At 50.5% G+C, this 19,577-nt stretch overlaps 1 protein-coding gene across 3 annotated transcripts; it reads right to left on the bottom strand.

Annotated features, from left to right (window-relative positions):
* Nucleotides 1-1,420: 1,420 nt before the first annotated feature.
* Nucleotides 1,421-15,869, bottom strand: SNUPN (snurportin 1). Of its 3 annotated transcripts, XR_010591092.1 has the most exons (10): nucleotides 15,737-15,869; nucleotides 11,555-11,720; nucleotides 10,494-10,641; nucleotides 9,820-9,924; nucleotides 9,338-9,434; nucleotides 7,766-7,863; nucleotides 7,482-7,559; nucleotides 6,000-6,080; nucleotides 5,589-5,808; nucleotides 1,421-2,453 (listed from the first exon to the last, which is right to left on the bottom strand). XR_010591092.1 is itself a non-coding variant. In XM_005290575.5 (9 exons), the coding sequence occupies exons 2-9, from the start codon at nucleotides 11,710-11,712 to the stop codon at nucleotides 2,124-2,126; spliced, it is 1,095 nt and encodes a 364-aa protein (XP_005290632.1). In that variant the 5' UTR covers nucleotides 11,713-11,720; nucleotides 15,737-15,869; the 3' UTR covers nucleotides 1,421-2,123. The 3 variants fall into 3 exon arrangements, 2 of the variants coding, with proteins under 2 accessions (XP_005290632.1, XP_005290633.1); XM_005290575.5 differs by lacking the exon at nucleotides 5,589-5,808; XM_005290576.5 differs by lacking the exons at nucleotides 5,589-5,808; nucleotides 15,737-15,869 and adding an exon at nucleotides 12,159-12,392.
* Between the last annotated feature and the right edge of the window lie 3,708 nt (nucleotides 15,870-19,577).

Raw genomic sequence — 19,577 nt, 5'->3', positions numbered from 1 at the left:
AATTAGCACTTTATTGCATCTGAAAAACACCCTGATTAGGGGCCTATGCTTCCAGTGTGCCTCTTGCACCAATTTCCTCCAACCAGTTGAATTTTGCCATCAGAATCTGAGATTCACAGAGAGCAACAGCAGTATTATTCATTTTTTTACAAGCAGAGCCTGTCACTGGTTTAGGCTACAGCAGGTCTTAGGACACTTATTACCTCACATACATTCTCCATCCCTCACTGTGCAGGGAAGGGGTGTGTGTGTGGGGGGGGGGAGGGGGAATAGTACAGACTTCCCACCCCAAGAGTTGTTTCACACTAACAGTAAACAGCAGTTTGAAGAAGCCTGTAGCATATTCAAGCCAAGTGTTAACAACCAAATTCATTCACACATCCAGGGCGTGATTTCCTATGTGTGTGTGAATGAAGGGGGATAATAGGCCAACAGTCTCTTCCATGCTGAGTTTTCAGTATAGTTATTACGGTTCCTGCTGCCCACTTGTATTATCAATATCAGCTGTACAATCAAAGCACTACAAGCCACCCACACTGGCATAGAAGCCAGCATTTTCTGGGGAAAATGGGGGTGGAGGGGGGGGAAGAGTATATAAATGGATCTACTGTCTACACAAAGAATCATTTCTGGTATCAGGGCGCTCATCACCTACTATACATAATACGATTTCTCTTCATAATCAAGCAGAGCTATCATGGAGAATCAGTACATCACCTGCAGTAGTATTTATAGTATGAATTTTTATCCACCTCTTAACTTGAGTGGGTTGGCTGGAACCATAACTCATTTGCTGTCTATATAACATAATAAAGAGTTCAAGCCTGTGGGTTAACATACTGGCCTTTTATCACCAGTGAAAACCTAGTTTGGGTAACCAGGCAGTTGAGTTTGGTGGTCTCATCCTAGCAGATACTAATTTTAATCATAAAACTAGGGCCTGGTCTACCTAAAAATTAGATCACCTAGTTCCATGGCTCAGGGCTGTGAAAAATTTCACACCCTGTGTGATGTAGTTATGTTGACTTAACCCTTACCGTAGAGCAGTCGGGTTGATGGAAGAATTCTCCCAACAACCTAGCTGCTGCCTCTCGAGGAGATTGGTTTAATATAGCGACAGACAACACCCTCCTGTTGCAGTACCAAGTGCCCACACAACAGTGGCACTGCTGTACTGTTTGTAGTGTAGACACTTCCTGGTACATATAAATGCAGTTGAAAATCTGTATACAAGAGAGGGCTAGGATTGAAATAGCAGGGAGAGCATGAGATAAGGACGAAGGTGCGTTGTTAAGTTGTGAAACTCAACCATACATAACATTTTCCTGGTTTCAGTTAGTGCTATAAAGTGCCTGATCCAAAGATATCTAAATGATAATTCAAAATTGGTTAACTGGTAAGAGAGACTGAAGAGTTAATATTTCTGTGAAACATTTTATTCTGCACATTCAACCACAAAAAGATTCAACATGACTTGGGCATTTCCCCTATTGCAAAAAGGGTCAGAGAATAAAATTATGCTGAGTTCTTTTTGCACACGGCCATTTTTCGATACAGGGGCCTGTTCTGATGCAAGGAAAGTCTGTTTCTCAGTAACATGTGGGTGTCAAACACAGCCTTCAGATTTTAGGCTTATAGTGCAACCCTCTGAAACTAGAATCAGACTGACCACAAAACTTTCTTCGAAAGGGTATTAAGTGCAAACCACTGGATTGGAGGAGGAAATGCCCCAGATTTTCAGCCTAATAAGGTTTGTCTGAGGCCTGGTATTTGGTGTTCAGTTTACAAAGAAGTGTCTGAATCCTGCTCTGAGAATGGAGTTTTGCCATGGATTTCAATAGGAACAGGATCAGGTTCTAAATGAGTAACCATGCAGTTTGGTACAGGCTGCAATCCCAAGAGCAGATTTCCTCAGCAGGTAAGACTAATCCTTAGCATCTCCACAGAAGTGACAGTCCTTGCAAAAACTGTGTTAAAGCTGACCTATTTCTCTTAAAGGCACTTAAAACAGAGCCATCCAATGATCATTATCCTCCTCCCAGCCAGTATGAGCAATAATGGAAAACAAGAAGGCTGCGCTGTAGCCCCTCACCCTCTCAATAAAACCATCCCATTACAGTAGTCTAGCTCTCCATGTGGCTTGCTGTCTCAACTTGGCTGTTGGGAGATTCTGCCGGACGAGGTGTAGACAAGTGTTCCAACTCATAACGTCCATTCTCAGCCACCTCCTTGGAGCTCAAGCATCCCTCCTCTCCTGCCAGCTTTTTACTCTTCTTATGCTCAATGATCTGCTGGAGCTGGTGCCCGGCGTAGTCTGGTTTGGTAGTTAGCGGATTAGCTGGCACAGTCATCCCAAGGATGTCTGATACCATGTAGGGTCGGAGCCAGCCCACCAGTGGGGTGCTGCCAGGGCTGTAGTGGGTTTGTTTGTGGTAGAAGAGGAGCCCATCTATCTGTAGGAGGCAGAGAGAGAGAGATGGAATGGGCAGCATTTACATCAGGGGACAGAGGTATTTCAGGTGTAAGTGTGCACAGAGAGATCTGAAAGCAAATACATTTGACTTTGATGCTTCCCAGCTTTACTGATCTCTTTTCACTTTCAAGCTAAAACAATCAGACATTTTATTTGATTATTTCAGACAATGAGATAAACCAAGGAAGAGTAAAGTGGAAACCCAAGAGTTCCAATACAATCAGATTAGTGCGCCTTTCGATAGGAATACAATTAAATGCTGAATGGGTCACGTCCATCAGATCATTAAAAACACACAACAAATAGTTAGGCTAGTGTCAGTTGATCAGCAAATATCAGTGTTTGGTTGCTGTGCTCCTGCACTGAAGAAACTCAGGCTGATTTTTAATAAAGCAGCCTTACAGAAAGAACATCTCAGTGGTTTTTTTTTATTATAATTATTAAAATAATAGGACATCTTGGAAGTGATTAGTCAGAGGCAGAGATGGCAAGCAGCCCTGATCAGTCTACTGCTCCTGTTCTGTCAGCTTCCTCATGCTCAATAAATTCTTAATGAATCTCAGGAGGTAATGAGTGTCCTTATCTCCCACCCAAATCAATGGCAGTCAAGGGCCCTCTGTACTTGAAGGATAAGGCCCTTAGCCTTTTGCTACCACTGCAATTCAAGCACTGAAGCTGGCTGACGTTACCTATTAGCCTCTTTTCCATTTAGATTTACCCAGCACACTAAGGATTTTCGATTATCCCTTCCACTGATTCCCATAGGTGCACTTGGTCAGATTACACCTTACCTTGGGATTTCTTAATGTCTGGGCGGGGGGGGCTCCTTTTAGCAAAGTCAACTGAGCTCTAAAAAGCAATTTGCGTGTGAGCAAAGAGGCTGACTGTGCAGAGTAACTGGGGAAGAGAGAGGGTTACTTGGTTATCGATCACTGTGAGGCTCTGGCAGAAAAATCCCATGGACAGGGGACTTCTGTGTTAACTGAACATGAACCAAAGCAATGAGATTCATATTCTGCTTGGGCACGATCCCTGAATATTCTGAATGCAAACCCACACATGGGGGAAGTAAGGGATGACTCAGAAAAAGAGAGCTCCTGATGTGACACCACACTGCCATGCAGACACATGTAATACGTTCCAGGTAACGCACAGCATGCTGTTAATAAGAGGCCATACTAGCCATCCAAAGCAGGAGAGAGTCTTTGTAACTTTGGGACTCTGTTAGGTAGAGATCCATGGAAGCGCCTTCAATTGCATTCCTTTTATTTCAAGATTTCAGCACATGGGGAGAGTCCCAAGAAGCTGGGCCAAGAATCAGATAGATCAAGATAAGTCATGTCCTCTCAAGAGTATTTTCTGTAAATTATTTCAGTTTCTATTTTCATTCCAGCCAATTTAATTTGCTGTCTGTCTCTACACTGAATCACTGTCCTGACGCCAGCCAATTCAGAACGAGGGTTAATGTTACTGTTTGCACAAGACTGAACTTGATGGGAAATTGGGATGGAGGGATTTTATTTTTTTGTGGCCAACACTTTCAAACTTGAGTGCCTCAAGTTAAGCTCAGACTTTGATACCTAAGTAAAAGAGGCTTATGATTTTCCAAAGAGCCGAGCTCCTGCAGCTCCAATTGACTTCCATAGGATTTCCAATTACTTCCATCAGATTTGTGCAGGCTCAGCATCTCTGAAATACAGACTCATAAATCACTTTTATTTAAGAGGCCAGTGGACTGATCGAAAGCCCACTGAAAATCAACAGAAAGACTCCCACTGACCTCACTGGGCTTTCGATCAGGTCCTAAATTTGGAGTCAGAAACTTCACTTTAGGGACCGAGGTTTGAAAAATTTGGCTAAACTCACTGCCATCACATGCAAGAAATCATTTGAATAGCATGAATGCTATACGTCCCTCCAGAATTAACAAATGGGGAAAATTCACCTTTGCTTTCTTGACGCAGCCAAACATGCAAATTCATTTGGTTTTCATAGGATGCAGTCCATAAGCAAGACTTGGTCCACCTGTAGCCCGCAAGTTTTAATTCTTTTTGTCCCACGGGTGGTATCCATGCTACATTACAGGGACTTCATGAGCTCCCTCTAGTGGCAAATTTAACATGCAGCAAAGAGTCCTGTGGCACCTTATAGACTAACAGACGTATTGTAGCATGAGCCTTCGTGGGTGAATACCCACTTCTTCAGATGCATGTGACATGGTATTCACCCAAGAAAGCTCATGCTACAATACGTCTGTTAGTCTATAAGGTGCCACAGGACTCTTTGCTGCTTTTACAGATCCAGACTAACACGGCTACCCCTTTGAAATTTAACATGGTCATTCAGTCAGTTTTCTTTAGTGAATGTGTGGTGACCTATTTCTGTGTCAGTACTGGCTTAGGAAGAGAACTCAGAGCTACAGTTAGAGACAAATTAGACAAGGGTCAGCTTGATGACCCAGCATGTTGATGCGCTAGCCTTTCACGGCTGGAAATCTGGGGGCAAATTGTGACTGGGATACATGAGAGAGTGATAAATCCAGAGAGGAAAATTGAGTCTATTGAGAATTTCAGTGTCTTCCTGGTACTTTCTACTCCTCCTTCAGTGGGATTACATTCTACAGCTCTCTTCCAGGGGGAGATGTCTAGAGCAGAATTAAGCTTTCAGGCCAAAAATGTCACTAAGGCTGCCAGATTCTTCAAGTTTTGGCAGTCAAGAGAGCCTATTGGCTAAAGAATCATAAAGACTTTATAGATGGTCTGTGCATTCTGCTCTTTGCTTAGTACAATTCCAGCACAAGACCTGGCACTGCCATTCAGAGGACTCAGACTTGCTGGCCAAATCTGATGACTATCTTTGCCTTAACAAGAAGGTATCAGACAATCAACTGTTACCAGCAAATCTGGCATTTGCTTTTCAGTATGTTTCAGTCTGCATTTGTTGTAATTGCTTACATGAGCCTAGAGAGCTCAAGAGAGGCAGTTGAGAGTCAGAGAGGCATTTGGCTTGGGGTAATTGAGAAGGAATGGTGGTCTCCCTTTCTATCTAGGTTCATATATGGCCCCCCATCACTGTAGGATCTAAACACCTCAGCCACAGGTGAATCTGTCCTCACCACATGAGGCAGGGAAGTATGGTTATCCAAGATTACAGATGGAGAAAAGATGCAGATGAATGAAGTGACTTGTCCAAGGTCATACATGGTCTCGGTGGCAGAGGTGGGAAATGACTGCAGTCTCCTGAGTCTCAGTCTAGTGCTTTAACCACAAGACCATCCTTTACTGTTGGTCCATTGTATGGGAGCCAGGTTGCAGCTGAGTTGGCTTCCAGCATGTCTGCAGAAGCCACAATTCCCAAGTAAAATCAGACATGTTACCCCAAATGCATCTTCTCTTCTTACAGTACATCCCTAAAACCACTCCCCCACCCCCCCCAGCCCCTATACAACACACAGCTCTGTTGTCACTGAGCCACAACATGGTCCCAAGTTCCCAGTCCCTCCACCGAAGGCAGAAAGCCCTCTTACCTCAAAGGGAAAGTCCATGGCCAGCACCTTGCCTAGGCTCTCTGGGGTGCAGGGGAAACTCTGCAGGCCCACAAATTTAAACTGAAAGAGTAAGAGAATTAGAGCAGTTAGTGCATTCTCTTCCACTGGCCATCTAATTGTACCGAGTGTTACAAAGCTTTGGGTTCTGGAGATAAAGCGACAGGACTTAATTGTTCAGAGGTGCCGATTACCTGCAGTTCAAGTCAATGGCAGATGCAGGTGCCCACCACTTCTGAAAACCAGCCCAATGATCTTTTTGTTACTCCTGTTTCAGCATGAGCACAAGTAGCATCTGTTGAATGTTGATCAACAGATTCGCCACAGACATAAGATGCATATTCACTGAAATCAGAGACATGCCCATTTACGCCTGCAGTGAGTTTAGCCCCAAATTGCTCTCTCTGAGCATATCACTGATTGCACAACCAGCTCCGCCTGGTTGACGGTTACGAGTTTCATAGCCCCACAGGGGCGTATGGCACCATATAAATCAGAGTCCAGGCTCTGAAGAGCTTACAATCTATGGGTTCAATCCTAGAAAGACTTACTACTGAGTACAATACTTGCCACTGAGAAACCCTACTGAAGTGAATTACTCGTGGCGGTGAGCATTACACCTCGTAGCAAGTGTTTGTAGGAACAAGCTCCATATTTCTGTTTGCACAGCAGAGACCTGAGCAGCTGGCAGAGTTTTTGTTAACCCCCTTGAGACCATGGCTCACATATGCAGCAGTAACCACTTTAATAGAACAGGGAACAGATCTTCCTTCAACAAGGTGCTTAAGCACTTGCCTAACTTTAAACTCATGAGTAGCCCCCTGGATTTTAAGAGTGAGAGTATTCAGGAACAACTGTTCAAAATAACAGCTCAGTGATCAGGGGCCTCTGATGTGTTATCATCTCTCATTGGAGTCAGTGGAAGTTGAGGGCACTCTGTACTGCACAGAAACTGGCCTCATCACAGCCTCAGTCCCTTCAATTTCATGCATTCAGCACAGCTCAGTAGAGAAAGGGCTGGTACTTTATGAATCTCTGGTTCTGCCTCAAACTCAACCCCTCAGACAGAAAGCAAGTTCTTGAGAGCAGGTGAGGCTCTCTCTTAACATTAAAAGAGGATTCCTATTGGAGAGCAAATGCACACTAATGCTGTCCCTGGGGAAACCTTGCTGATTTTCCTTTACATCTGCATTTCAGTCAGGGAGACTAAAAGTGGCACTGCAGTCAGTTAATCCCCTGCAGCCCAGATCTCCTCCAGCACTTAGGGTGGAAAGTGCAGGTTTATTGTTTTTAAATGTTTTGTTTACATCCTGAACGTGGGATCTCATTTCATCAGAAGAACATTTCAGTGACCAAGTGGTGACATGTGGAGGATCAGACCAACGAACATGCCAAAACATAGCCCATTCTGAATGGGAAAGTTAAACCGACACTCTCCTGGTGCTCTTGATACAAAGGACTTACTGGATTAATTCTGCTTTTCTCTGCCAGCCCTTCCTCTTCTTGTATCTTAGAATGAAGCCAGTAGAATCGGAAATCTGTCTGGAGAAGGCAGAAGACACACAGGGCAGTGATCATCCATCCCAAACACTGAGGAGTCTACTATGGTGCCTCACGGCATCCACCACTGCAGATTCCACTGAATCCCTGATATGTGACGCGGTTCAGAGAACAAGCGACACAATGAGGCTCCCTTCAGTAAGGAGGGGGGTTGAATGCACTGGCTAGGGTGAAGAAAGGTCCAGTACCTGACAGTCATAAACAGGATGCCCCCTCCAACACATCACATCAAGGATGTAGTACGTCTGGTTCACTTCGCTGTAGATACAGTCCAAGATCGTGTAGTCTGTACATACAAACACAGGTGATCCATGCATGGAGTGCTACAGACTCAGGACTACATACTACAGCTCTGACACTATCAGGACTTTTACTACAGCTTGGGCTGGAAGAACTCTGCCCAACACACTCTTCGCTCCCATTCCAGCTTTGGAAGCTACTGCAATAGAATCCAGCCTAGCTTAGAGGGGCACAGGAAAGACACCATCTGCTGAGTAGAGTCAGTGAACATGCAGGGCAGACTGCTAGGCGGAGGAATCGAACCGTGAAGAGGAAGCTATGGATCCACTGAAAAAGTCTTCCATGCATTCACAACCTCTCTTATTACACAAAGCTGCACTGATTCGGTTATATATTACAAAGAGTAAGTTAAGGGTCTACACCAGGGGTGTAGAAACTTTTTGGTCCAAGGGCCACATCTGGGAATAGAAATTGTATGGTGGGCCAAGAATGCTCACAAAATTGGGGTTGGGGTGCGGGAGGGGGGGAGGGGGGTGGGCTCCAGGGTGGGGCCAGAAATGAGGAGTTCAGGGTGTGGGAGAGGGCTCTGGGCTGAGGCGTGGGGTGGGGGGGGTGAGGGCTCTGGGGTGGGGCTGGGGATGAGGGATTTGGGGTGCAGGAGGGTGCTCCAGGCTGGGTCCTAGGAGTTCGGAGGGGGATCAGGGCTGTGGCAAGGGGTTGGTGCACAAGGAGAGGCTCAGGGGTCCAGGCTCCGGGTGGCGCCTACCTCAAGTGGCTCCTACCTCAAGCGGCTCCGGGAAGCAGTGGCATGTTCCTCTCCGGCTCCTATGTGGAGGCGCGGCCAGGCGGCTTTGCACGCTGTCCGGTCTGCAGGCGCCACCCTGCAGCTCCCAATGGCTGCAGTTCACAGCCAATGGGAGCTGCAGGGGCAGCGCTTGGGGTGGGGGCAGCGTGCAGAGCGGAGCCCCCTGGCTGCCCCTACGTGTAGGAGCCGGGGGGGGGGGGGGGGGGCTGAGGGGGGGAGACATGCCGCTGCTTCCAGGAGCTGCGTGGAGCAGCCCCAAACCCTGCTCTCCAGCTGGAGCACCAGAACATGGCAAGCCCCAGACCCTGCTCCCCCACAGGAGCTTGAAGGCCGGATTTAAACGGCTGGCGGGCTGGATCCAGCCCGCAGTTTGCCCATCCCTGCTCTCACACACACTTTACCCGTGGGAATACTAGACAGTCTACCAGTGCAGAAGGACTTGTGTTAACACAGAGAAAAGGATATGGAGGTTGTGAGCCTGAGTTCAACCGATAACACTCTTCTCCAAGAGAAACTGATCTTAAAATAGTGAAAAAATACCCCAAATATTCCCCGTACATCTCACATCACAATGTAAATAGGTAGACACGGAGGCTGGATTACCCTTTAGCCACAAGGAGAACCTAGTCCTGCTGGGGCAGCCCATGACTAAATACACACAGAGAAGCAGGCCAGGTCTCTCGTACCGATTTTGAAGGCCTCTTCAGATCATTACCTTTCCCAGTTGCCGAATTGCGCCTGTTTCCCCCTGGCAAGAGGGAGGGGAACCTGTTGACACAAAATCCACTCTTGGTGTAAGCTGCAGTGGAGCCCTGCAGGGAAATGGAGAAAGTCAAAACTGCCCCTGCTGCTGTTAGACCCGTGGCTTGCAGTGTGACTGTACTCAAGGCTTTAAAACACAGATCCAGTTACAACCACAGACCTATCCCATGTACCTTACAAGATGGGGATGTATTTTAACAGCATCCGGAAACCACTGTATTGAAACCAGGCCCCCCAGCATAACTGATTTTAGATATACCCCCACTGACATCAGTAGCAAAACTCCCCTAGGAGCAGGTTTTTGCAGCATTGGCAGGAAGACAGCAACCAGAATTCATGGACTAACATCTCATTTTATTAGGATGGACGGATGGGCGCACATACAGAGTTCCACTACTGTGCTTTGTGTGGTTGACACACACTATGATCTCTTACCCTGGATGCCACAATCAGTGCCCTTTTCCCCATGGGACACATCACCAGGATCCATTCTTGTTCCAGATCTGGGGGGACATCAATCAGCCACTCAGAAAGCATTAGCTGTAGGGTTACATAGCAACAGTGTTAATGATGACACTTGGGAACTGAACAAATACTTAAAGGTCAAGAAACACAAATAATGGCCCTGCTTTCTCCAACGAGGCCTAGATCTGCATCGGTGACTTCTAGTTCACAGCCCCATGCGTCTAAATGGACACTTACGTGGATATCCGACCTCTTTTTAATAGCACTGAACAGTCCCATAGGGAATGACAGAAGGTCTCACAGTGAATTAAAAGCCGTGGGTGTGAGTCAGTTAAAATGTTTATAACAGTGGATTTATAACAGGGGTAAGGAAATGTGTTGCTACTTTGGGAAACACTTTCACTCTATCTTACGTACTATCCCTACTATGATTTCACCATTGGATTGGCATCCACCCACACACACCTCCCCCAACCCTGCAATTCTGCCCTGAATGCAGATGAGCTTTCACCTGTTGCCTATAAGCACTGCGCATGCATGTACACAGTGCTCACCCCTGCATGCACTTTCCTACACAGACACATGCACACGCTCATTCTCAGGAGCAGGCCCATCGTTTCCCTGTGCTATGTATCCCTGCTCACTTGGTTAGCATAGCGCTTTGGCAACTTCTTGCCCACGTCAACGTCCATATCCTCATTGCCCGCATCTTCACTTTCCTCCTCCCTCTCAGCTCCAGTCCAGTCATCCTCTGCCAGTCTCCTGGCATGGTTCACATAGTCCAATCTCTTACTGCAGGAGAGAACAGAGAAATCCATTTCCCTCTTTGAAAGGAGACATGGCCATTTCCGCCCTCCCACGCACGCTGGAATGCTGTGTCTGGGTCCAGTGAGCAAGGCGCTGAATACATGCGCTTGTTAAGGGAATGGTCCATGTAGCCAATGAGGATTCTCAGCTGTGCCCTTTGAGACCATCCGCACACGAGCCAGCCAGAATACCAGAACAACAACTGTTTTCTAACTTTAACAACAGACTGTGGGTTGCGGAGCTCCGGCGTCTATCCCCCCTACACAGCTCAGTGCTGGAGGCATTTGGCCTCTGCCTTAACATACCCAAAGCATGAGTAGAACACACTGTAATCGCACATCCTGTCACAGAGCATTCTTATTCTGGAAAGACACAGCTATAAGGAACCCAAGCGGGTCATCCTGAAAGCTGCACTTCAGAGCACGTTCCCAGGCGGCACAGGGATGCCCCACTCTCCATTTCTGCTCTGATTCCCATGCATACTCTCCCCTCCCCTCCCGGCAAACTGCCATATAGGCTACACACTCGGACATGCCATGTGGAGTTATTCGTCTAGCTCTGTGGATTCTAAGTAACTATACATTCTCATAGCAGTACCAAGGGATCGTTCCTGACCCACTGGTACCAGTCTTCCCCCGTTTCCAAGCCCAGCAGCTAAACATGGTAGCACTAGTGCCACCCTTCAAACATGCCAACCCATGGGTACATGCTGGAGGCACACCAAGGCCAGAGTACTTCACACTCACATGACCCTACAGTGAGTAGCCGCCACATATCAAAACACCATTGATAAAACGCCTGGCCCACAAGCTATGGGGCAGACAGAGACAAGCCCCTGGAGTAGCTCTAAAAGGATTACCAGCCAAGGGGAAAATGCCATCAGTTATGGGACCCTTACGATTTCTGAAGTTCCAGGAGCCGACGTCTCCTCTCTGCCTGCTCCAAGGAACTGTACTTGGACTTGTACTGTGCCAGTCGGGGGTGAGGGGCTGCTGTGCTGTTTAGGTCCTGAGACACTGCAAAGCTGGAAGCCAGTGCCTGGTTCAACTCCTCCATTTTACTGCCTGGAAGAGAAAAAGCGAACCGAGTGGAACGATAGGCAGAGTTCATTTCCTCCTGCCTAAGCAGCTTGGGACGGCTCCCCAGGCCCTCAGCAACCAGAGGAAACAGAAAGAAGAACAGGTGGCTGGAGAGGAGGGAAAGAACATGGTGTTTTACAGCCCAGCTGAAAGGATTACAGAATGGGTTCAGAGGTGGGGGTGGACAGACAGAGAGAAGGGGAGCCCAACACACAGATGGAGAGGGTGCAGCAGACGGAAGAGGAGAGCTGGTAATGGGGCCCAGGAGGGATGGCAGGATAGTACCTAACTCTTCACATTGTCAAAGCAGTGTGCAAATATAATTAATCCTCCCAGCCAGTCCAGGGAGGTTAGGAAATACTATTCCCATGTCACAGGAAATTGTGGGGACAAAGGTTAAACCCAACACTATTAGGTACCTACATAAAGGTGAGCAGAGTTCAGAGGTGCTGAGCACCTGCCGCTCTCACGGATCTCCGTGGGAGACAATGCTTAGTACTCAGCCCCTCAGGATACCAGGCCATTTAATTAGGTGCTTCAATATGGAGGACAATGAAAGTTTAGAAATGTGGGCTCAGGAGGTGCAGCTGGGAACAGAACCCAGGAGTCCTCATGCCCAGCCCACTAAGCTAGACCATGCTGTGACTCTATGCAGGTGAGGGATGGAGAGATGATGGGAAAAGTGGAGCAGGGGGAATGGAGGGGGAAAGGGGAATAGGGAGGGGGAGTGGAGGAGAGCAGGAGGGGGGGAAAAGGGAACGGGGTAGGGAATGGAAAGGGGTAGTGGAGCTAGGAGGATGGGGGGGGGGAAGTGGTGCAGTTGGGGAAATGGGAACAGGGGATGGAGAAGAGTGAGGGCGTGGAGGGTTGGGAGCAAGGGGAGGGGAGGGATGGAGAGAAGGCGGGATGAGGTGGGAGGGGAGAAGGGGTGGGATGAGGGGATTGGAGGGATAGGAAGAGATGGATGGGGGTGGAGAGAAGGGGGATGGAAGGATGGGACAGTGGAGAGCAGGGGAATGGGATCAGGCCAGGGAGAGTGGGGGGGGGAGGGATGGGGGAAAGGGGAGGTGAGAGCACTGGGGTGAGACGGGAGGAGGGGGAATGGGATGGGGTGAAGAGATGGGAGGGGAGGAGAGCGGGGTGGGGGTGGATAGTGGGGAATGGAGAGATGAGAGGAGAATTAAGGGGATGGGATGGGGGCCAGCAGGGATGGGGATGAAGAGAGCAGGGGTGGGATGGGGGTAGAGAGATGGGTAGCAGGGAACGGAGGGATGGGAGGAGGAGAGGGGAGGTGGAGAAGGAGAGATGGGATCAGAGGAGGGCGGTAGGTAGCAGGGAATGGAGGGACAGGAGGAGGAGAGGAGAGGGGAGGGGAGGTGGGATGGGATCAGAGAAAGGCAGTGGGTAGCGGGGAATGGAGAGACGGGAGGAGGAGAGGGGAGGGGAGGTGGGGAAGGAGGGATGGGATCAGAGGAAGGCGGTGGGTAGCGGGGAATGGAGGGACGGGAGGAGGAGAGGAGAGGGGAGGTGGGATGGGATCAGAGGAGGGCGGTGGGTAGCGGGGAATGGAGGGACGGGAGGAGGAGAGGAGAGGGGAGGGGAGGTGGGATGGGATCAGAGGAAGGCGGTGGGTAGCGGGGAATGGAGGGACGGGAGGAGGAGAGGGGAGGGGAGGGGAGGTGGGATGGGATCAGAGGAAGGCGGTGGGTAGCGGGGAATGGAGGGACGGGAGGAGGAGAGGAGAGGGGAGGTGGGATGGGATCAGAGGAGGGCGGTGGGTAGCGGGGAATGGAGAGACGGGAGGAGGAGAGCGGAGGTGGGGAAGGAGGGATGGGATCAGAGGAGGGCGGTGGGTAGCGGGGAATGGAGGGATGGGAGGTGGGGAAGGAGGGATGGGATCAGAGGAGGGCAGTGAGTAGCGGGGAATGGAGGGACGGGAGGTGGGGAAGGAGGGATGGGATCAGAGGAGGGCAGTGGGTAGCGGGCAATGGAGGGATGGGAGGTGGGGAAGGAGGGATGGGATCAGAGGAGGGCAGTGGGTAGCAGGGAATGGAGGGATGGGAGGAGGAGAGGGGAGGGGAGGTGGGATGGGATCAGAGGAAGGCGGTGGGTAGCGGGGAATGGAGGGATGGGAGGAGGAGAGGGGAGGGAAGGTGGGATGGGATCAGAGGAAGGCGGTGGGTAGCAGGGAATGGAGGGATGGGAGGAGGAGAGGGGAGGAGAGGTGGGATGGGATGGGATCAGAGGAAGGCGGTGGGTAGCGGGGAATGGAGGGACGGGAGGAGGAGAGTGGAGGTGGGGAAGGAGGGATGGGATCAGAGGAGGGCGGTGGGTAGAGGGGAATGGAGGGATGGGAGGAGGAGAGGTGGGATGGGATCAGAGGAGGGCGGTGGGTAGCGGGGAATGGAGGGACGGGAGGAGGAGAGGGGAGGGGAGGTGGGATGGGATCAGAGGAGGGCGGTGGGTAGCGGGGAATGGAGGGATGGGAGGTGGGGAAGGAGGGATGGGATCAGAGGAGGGCAGTGGGTAGCAGGGAATGGAGGGATGGGAGGAGGAGAGGGGAGGGGAGGGGAGGGGAGGTGGGATGGGATCAGAGGAAGGCGGTGGGTAGCGGGGAATGGAGGGATGGGAGGAGGAGAGGGGAGGGAAGGTGGGATGGGATCAGAGGAAGGCGGTGGGTAGCAGGGAATGGAGGGATGGGAGGAGGAGAGGGGAGGGGAGGTGGGATGGGATCAGAGGAAGGCGGTGGGTAGCGGGGAATGGAGGGACGGGAGGAGGAGAGTGGAGGTGGGGAAGGAGGGATGGGATCAGAGGAGGGCGGTGGGTAGAGGGGAATGGAGGGATGGGAGGAGGAGAGGTGGGATGGGATCAGAGGAGGGCGGTGGGTAGCGGGGAATGGAGGGACGGGAGGAGGAGAGGGGAGGGGAGGTGGGACGGGATCAGAGGAGGGCGGTGGGTAGCGGGGAATGGAGGGACGGGAGGAGGAGAGCGGAGGTGGGGAAGGAGGGATGGGATCAGAGGAGGGCGGTGGGTAGCGGGGAATGGAGGGACGGGAGGAGGAGAGCGGAGGTGGGGAAGGAGGGATGGGATCAGAGGAGGGCGGTGGGTAGCGGGGAATGGAGGGACGGGAGGAGGAGAGCGGAGGTGGGGAAGGAGGGATGGGATCAGAGGAGGGCGGTGGGTAGCGGGGAATGGAGGGACGGGAGGAGGAGAGCGGAGGTGGGGAAGGAGGGATGGGATCAGAGGAGGGCGGTGGGTAGCGGGGAATGGAGGGACGGGAGGAGGAGAGGGGAGGTGGGGAAGGAGGGATGGGATCAGAGGAGGGCGGTGGGTAGCGGGGAATGGAGGGACGGGAGGAGGAGAGGGGAGGGGAGGTGGGACGGGATCAGAGGAGGGCGGTGGGTAGCGGGGAATGGAGGGACGGGAGGAGGAGAGCGGAGGTGGGGAAGGAGGGATGGGATCAGAGGAGGGCGGTGGGTAGCGGGGAATGGAGGGACGGGAGGAGGAGAGCGGAGGTGGGGAAGGAGGGATGGGATCAGAGGAGGGCGGTGGGTAGCGGGGAATGGAGGGACGGGAGGAGGAGAGCGGAGGTGGGGAAGGAGGGATGGGATCAGAGGAGGGCGGTGGGTAGCGGGGAATGGAGGGACGGGAGGAGGAGAGCGGAGGTGGGGAAGGAGGGATGGGATCAGAGGAGGGCGGTGGGTAGCGGGGAATGGAGGGACGGGAGGAGGAGAGGGGAGGTGGGGAAGGAGGGATGGGATCAGAGGAGGGCGGTGGGTAGCGGGGAATGGAGGGACGGGAGGAGGAGAGCGGAGGTGGGGAAGGAGGGATGGGATCAGAGGAGAGCGGTGGGGAGCGGGGAATGGAGGGACGGGAGGAGGAGAGCGGAGGTGGGGAAGGCGGGGTGGGATCAGGGGGTGGCAGACGGGAGCGGGGCTGGAAACAGGGCCGGCCGGGGCGGACGCAGAGCCCGCCCCGCCCCAGCCCGAAGCTCCGCTCACCGGGCCGCGCTCCAGCCGAGCCGAGCCGCCGCCGCCACGAGGCCGCCGAGGCGGGTTCCGGCCGGGCCGAGCGGCCTCCTGCCCGGCGTTCCTGGCCCCGCCCCGCTGCCTGCGGAGCCTCCGCCAGGCCGCGGGGGAGGCTGCAGCGCTGCTAGGCCTGTAGCGCCAGAGCCGAGGGAGGCCGGCGGGCCGGCTTAGGCCCAGCACGGACGGGGCCGGGGACGGAGCCGCCGCTTCCCCGGGCTGTCCGCAGCTAATTACTCGGGGGCGGGGCTGAATTGCGGGTGCCCCGTCACCCCCCCCCCCCCCCCCATGGGGCTGCTGTGCGCTGCACGGGCCTAGCCGAGGAGACAAGCCGGAGCCCCCCCCCCCCGCTCCCGCCGGCCCGGAGGTGGCAGTGGGGAGAGCTCGCAAAAAAGAAGAACCTCAGATGTCAGTAGCAAATCGGGCCGGCTGCTGCTGGGACCTGCCCCCACGGCGCTTGCCGTGTCAGGCCCCGATCCGGCAAACCCGTCTCGGTGCTCAGGCGCCTTATGCCCATTGGTTCCAGCACCTAAATCCCTCTGGGGAGCTGGGCCTTGGAGCGCGTGAGTAGGCCAAGGGTGCAGCTTATAGGCTTGGAAAGGGGTAGATTGTGATCACTAGATGTCAGGTTCACCGCACACCCACAAACTGCCAACACAATATTTCCATCAACAATCATGGAAATTTGCAGCTAGGCAAAGGGAGGGGAATGGCGCTTGAGAACTTGTGTTTAAGGATCTTTAATTTGTGTATTTTGACATGTGATGTTGACAGTTTGTGTCTTAAGGGTTCTAGAGCATTCTTTTTGAATCTCAACGTTTACTGTCATTAGATAATTGTCTGACCCCAGCCCATTGTTCCATAATCTGCAACTGTGAAAATTTAAATCGACACAAATCTGAAAAAAAATGCTTAAAAATAAACCTATGACCTGTTGAAATTATAAAGAAAAAATAGAATTCTGCTACACCTATGCTTAAAGCATTTGCAGGATCTATTCTAGACCTAAATAATACTTACCATGACATCCTTAATGTGTCCCATCTCTGGTTCATTTTATAGGGCCTCATCCTGCAAATGCTTAATCACCAGGGTAGCTTTGCTTGTGCAAGTTCTCCCATTGAAGTCAGTGAGACGACTCAAGGCTGCTCATGTGCATAAGAATATTCAGGATCTGGCCCATACCCCAGGTTCCACAAAAGTGGAATAATAATAATGATTAACAATAAATATCCAAGTTAAATGAGACATAATTAAAGCAAATTTGGCCTGTCATGCCTCTCCACACAGGAGTTCTGAATTAAGAAGACAAGATTCGGTTTGCCCTTTTGTACCTTATTATGTGTACAGCACCACAGACATATGCTCTTTTGCAGTAGGAAAAATAAACAGCAAACATAATCCTGGTCTTCCAGTGCAGACTTTATAAAGACACAAATAGATACAGTGTAAATGACACTGGTAGAAGACAGCAGCGTTGGGTTGGGATGTTTGCACACTTTGGCCTTGTGGGACAAGTGGATTGTTCGGAGCAGAGCTATGGGATATTTCAATTGGGTGGCAATTTCAAAAAGTAAAAAAAAAAAAATTAGTTTTGGGTCAGACCAATAACAAAATTTTCAAATTTTTGGCAAATTGAAAAGTCAAGATTATAACAGGGTTCAAAAAAGAACTAGATAAATTAATGGAAGATATGTCTATCAATGGCTATTAGCTGGGATGGGCAGGGATGGTGTCCCTAGCCTCTGTTTGCCAGAAGCTGGGAATGGGCGACAGGGGATGGATCACTTGGTGATTACCTGTTCTGTTCATTCCCTCTGGGGTACCTGGCATTGGCCACTGTCGGAAGACAGGATGCTGGGCTAGATGGACCTTTGGTCTGACTCAGTATGGCCGTTCTTATGTGAAAACCAATTTCATTTCAGGTCAAGCAAAATGTTTTGTTTAGATTTCAGCCATGTTTTAACACTTTCGAACTTTGAAAAAAAATAAAAGAAATTTTGAAAGAAAAAAGTAATTTCATACCAAAAAAATCAAAACATTTTGATTTTTTCAGAATTGTTTTTCTTAGAAACAAACTTCAAAACTGGCATGAATTCGCAAAATGTTTTGGTGTAGCTGAATTTGCATTTTTCAGCAAAAATTTTCAACCAAAAATTGTAAATGGCCTGATTCTGTAAGGTGCTGAGCTCCTCTTGGGAGATGCTGGATGTCACCACTCCCACTACCTTCCATAGGAGTTGAAGGTGCTCAGCACCTTGTGAGATTGGGCCCTGAGTGAAAGTTGATTGGTCCAGTGATGAAGGTATGAAGTTGGGAGTGGGAAAAGGAGCCAAAGGGCCTTCTGTAGTCATTTAAACCACCTCAGAGTGGGTGTAAAATTTGCATAGGGTGCAAATGACTAAACAAGGTGCTGGGTAATGCTGAATCTGGCCCTTTAAAGCAGACAGGATTGAAGTTTGGGAGCAGAGATCTAAAAATCAGCTGTTAACCACCCTGCGATGATACTGTATGAAAATATCTCATGTAGAATCTGCCTTTGCAAATCATAGCAAACCGACTGGCACAGGCCACCCTATAAAAATTAAGCTTTTTGAAGGTGATAAAAAACAAAACAATTAAGACCTGAAGCTAAGATGTGTAAAGCCAGTAAATGTGTGTATTAAAACATCGGCGTTGGACTGATTAAAAGAGATCACACAGTTTCTCTTGGCTAGGACCTCACAGACTTCACTTTTGTTTACTTCCTATAAAGTAGGATGAGTGGATGAGCTGCGAAAATTGAGAAACTCCCCCTTTCCCTGTTTCTTTGTATTTACAGTCTCAGGTATCTTACTAGATATTAACACAGTATGGGCTGCATTCAGACCCGCAGTCAGCAGGAGCAGCTCCACTGGCTCTGCGTTTTGCCTCCTGCACACGGCCTGAATTCAGCTACATGTGTCTCACTGAACGCACCAGCTTTTGCATTCAACAAAAATGATAAAGCTGTAAACAAAAACTAAATAGAAAGAGGCCCAGCCTTCAGATGTGATGTTCTGTTCCTGCGATCACAGGACAATGGAAATACCAGTGTATCCTGCAGTTATTTGTAGTGACGCCCTTGGGTCCAATACCGATTTGGGAAAATGTAGACATTAATTAATTACTATTTTTAAGCACTGATAATCAGGGCCGCCCAGACGATTCAGGGGGCTTGGGGCAAAGCGGGGGAGCTTGTACTCACCGGGCGGCGCTCCGAGTCTTCAGCAGCACTGAAGGGCCCCCCGCGGCCAAAATGCCGCCAAAGACCCGAAGCGATTGAAGGGCCCCCCGCCGCTGAAATGCCGCCATAGACCCAGACCGCCACCTGGTGAGGAAAGGTATTGTCGGCCAGGGCTTGCGGGGCTCCTGCGGGGCCCAGGGCCTGGGGCAAATTGCCCCACTTGCCCCCCCCCCCCCGGGCGACCCTGCCGATAATGTGCCAGGCATGATACAAGCCTTCAAATACAGATACTCCCTGCACCAGTGAGATGTAATCTAAGGCCCTGATCCTGCAAGTGGGGCAACGTGTTCATTTATGGGGAGCAACTTGCAGGACTGGGGTCTCAGTTAGACAGGCAGAGGAGATATGACACACTAGGGGCCAAATTTTCCACTCGTTCCAGGTTTACATTGGTGTGACTCCATTGACTTTAATGGAGTTGTTCCTTGTTTGTATCTGTGCAAAGGACAGGAAAATCAAGCTCTAGATCTGTAGGTTTTTGTTATAACAATAATTATTAAAATTATTAACTTATAATAAGGGAATTGGCAGTGTGTCCTTGTGGCTAGTGCA

The sequence above is a fragment of the Chrysemys picta genome, chromosome 10 (assembly GCF_011386835.1).
Source record: "Chrysemys picta bellii isolate R12L10 chromosome 10, ASM1138683v2, whole genome shotgun sequence".
NCBI lineage: Eukaryota > Metazoa > Chordata > Testudines > Emydidae > Chrysemys > Chrysemys picta.
Note: the sequence above shows the minus strand (reverse complement) of the source record. Positions and strands in the feature narration are given on the sequence as shown.

Coding starts and splice junctions, on each gene's coding strand:
- SNUPN (XM_005290575.5), bottom strand. CDS start 11,712: ATGGAGGAGTTGAACCAGGCACTGGCTTCCAGCTTTGCAGTGTCTCAG. Junction 9,435..9,819: donor CACTGATTGTGGCATCCAGG/GTAAGAGATCAT, acceptor ATTTCCCTGCAG/GGCTCCACTGCAGCTTACAC. Junction 7,864..9,337: donor CAATTCGGCAACTGGGAAAG/GTAATGATCTGA, acceptor TTGTATGTACAG/ACTACACGATCTTGGACTGT.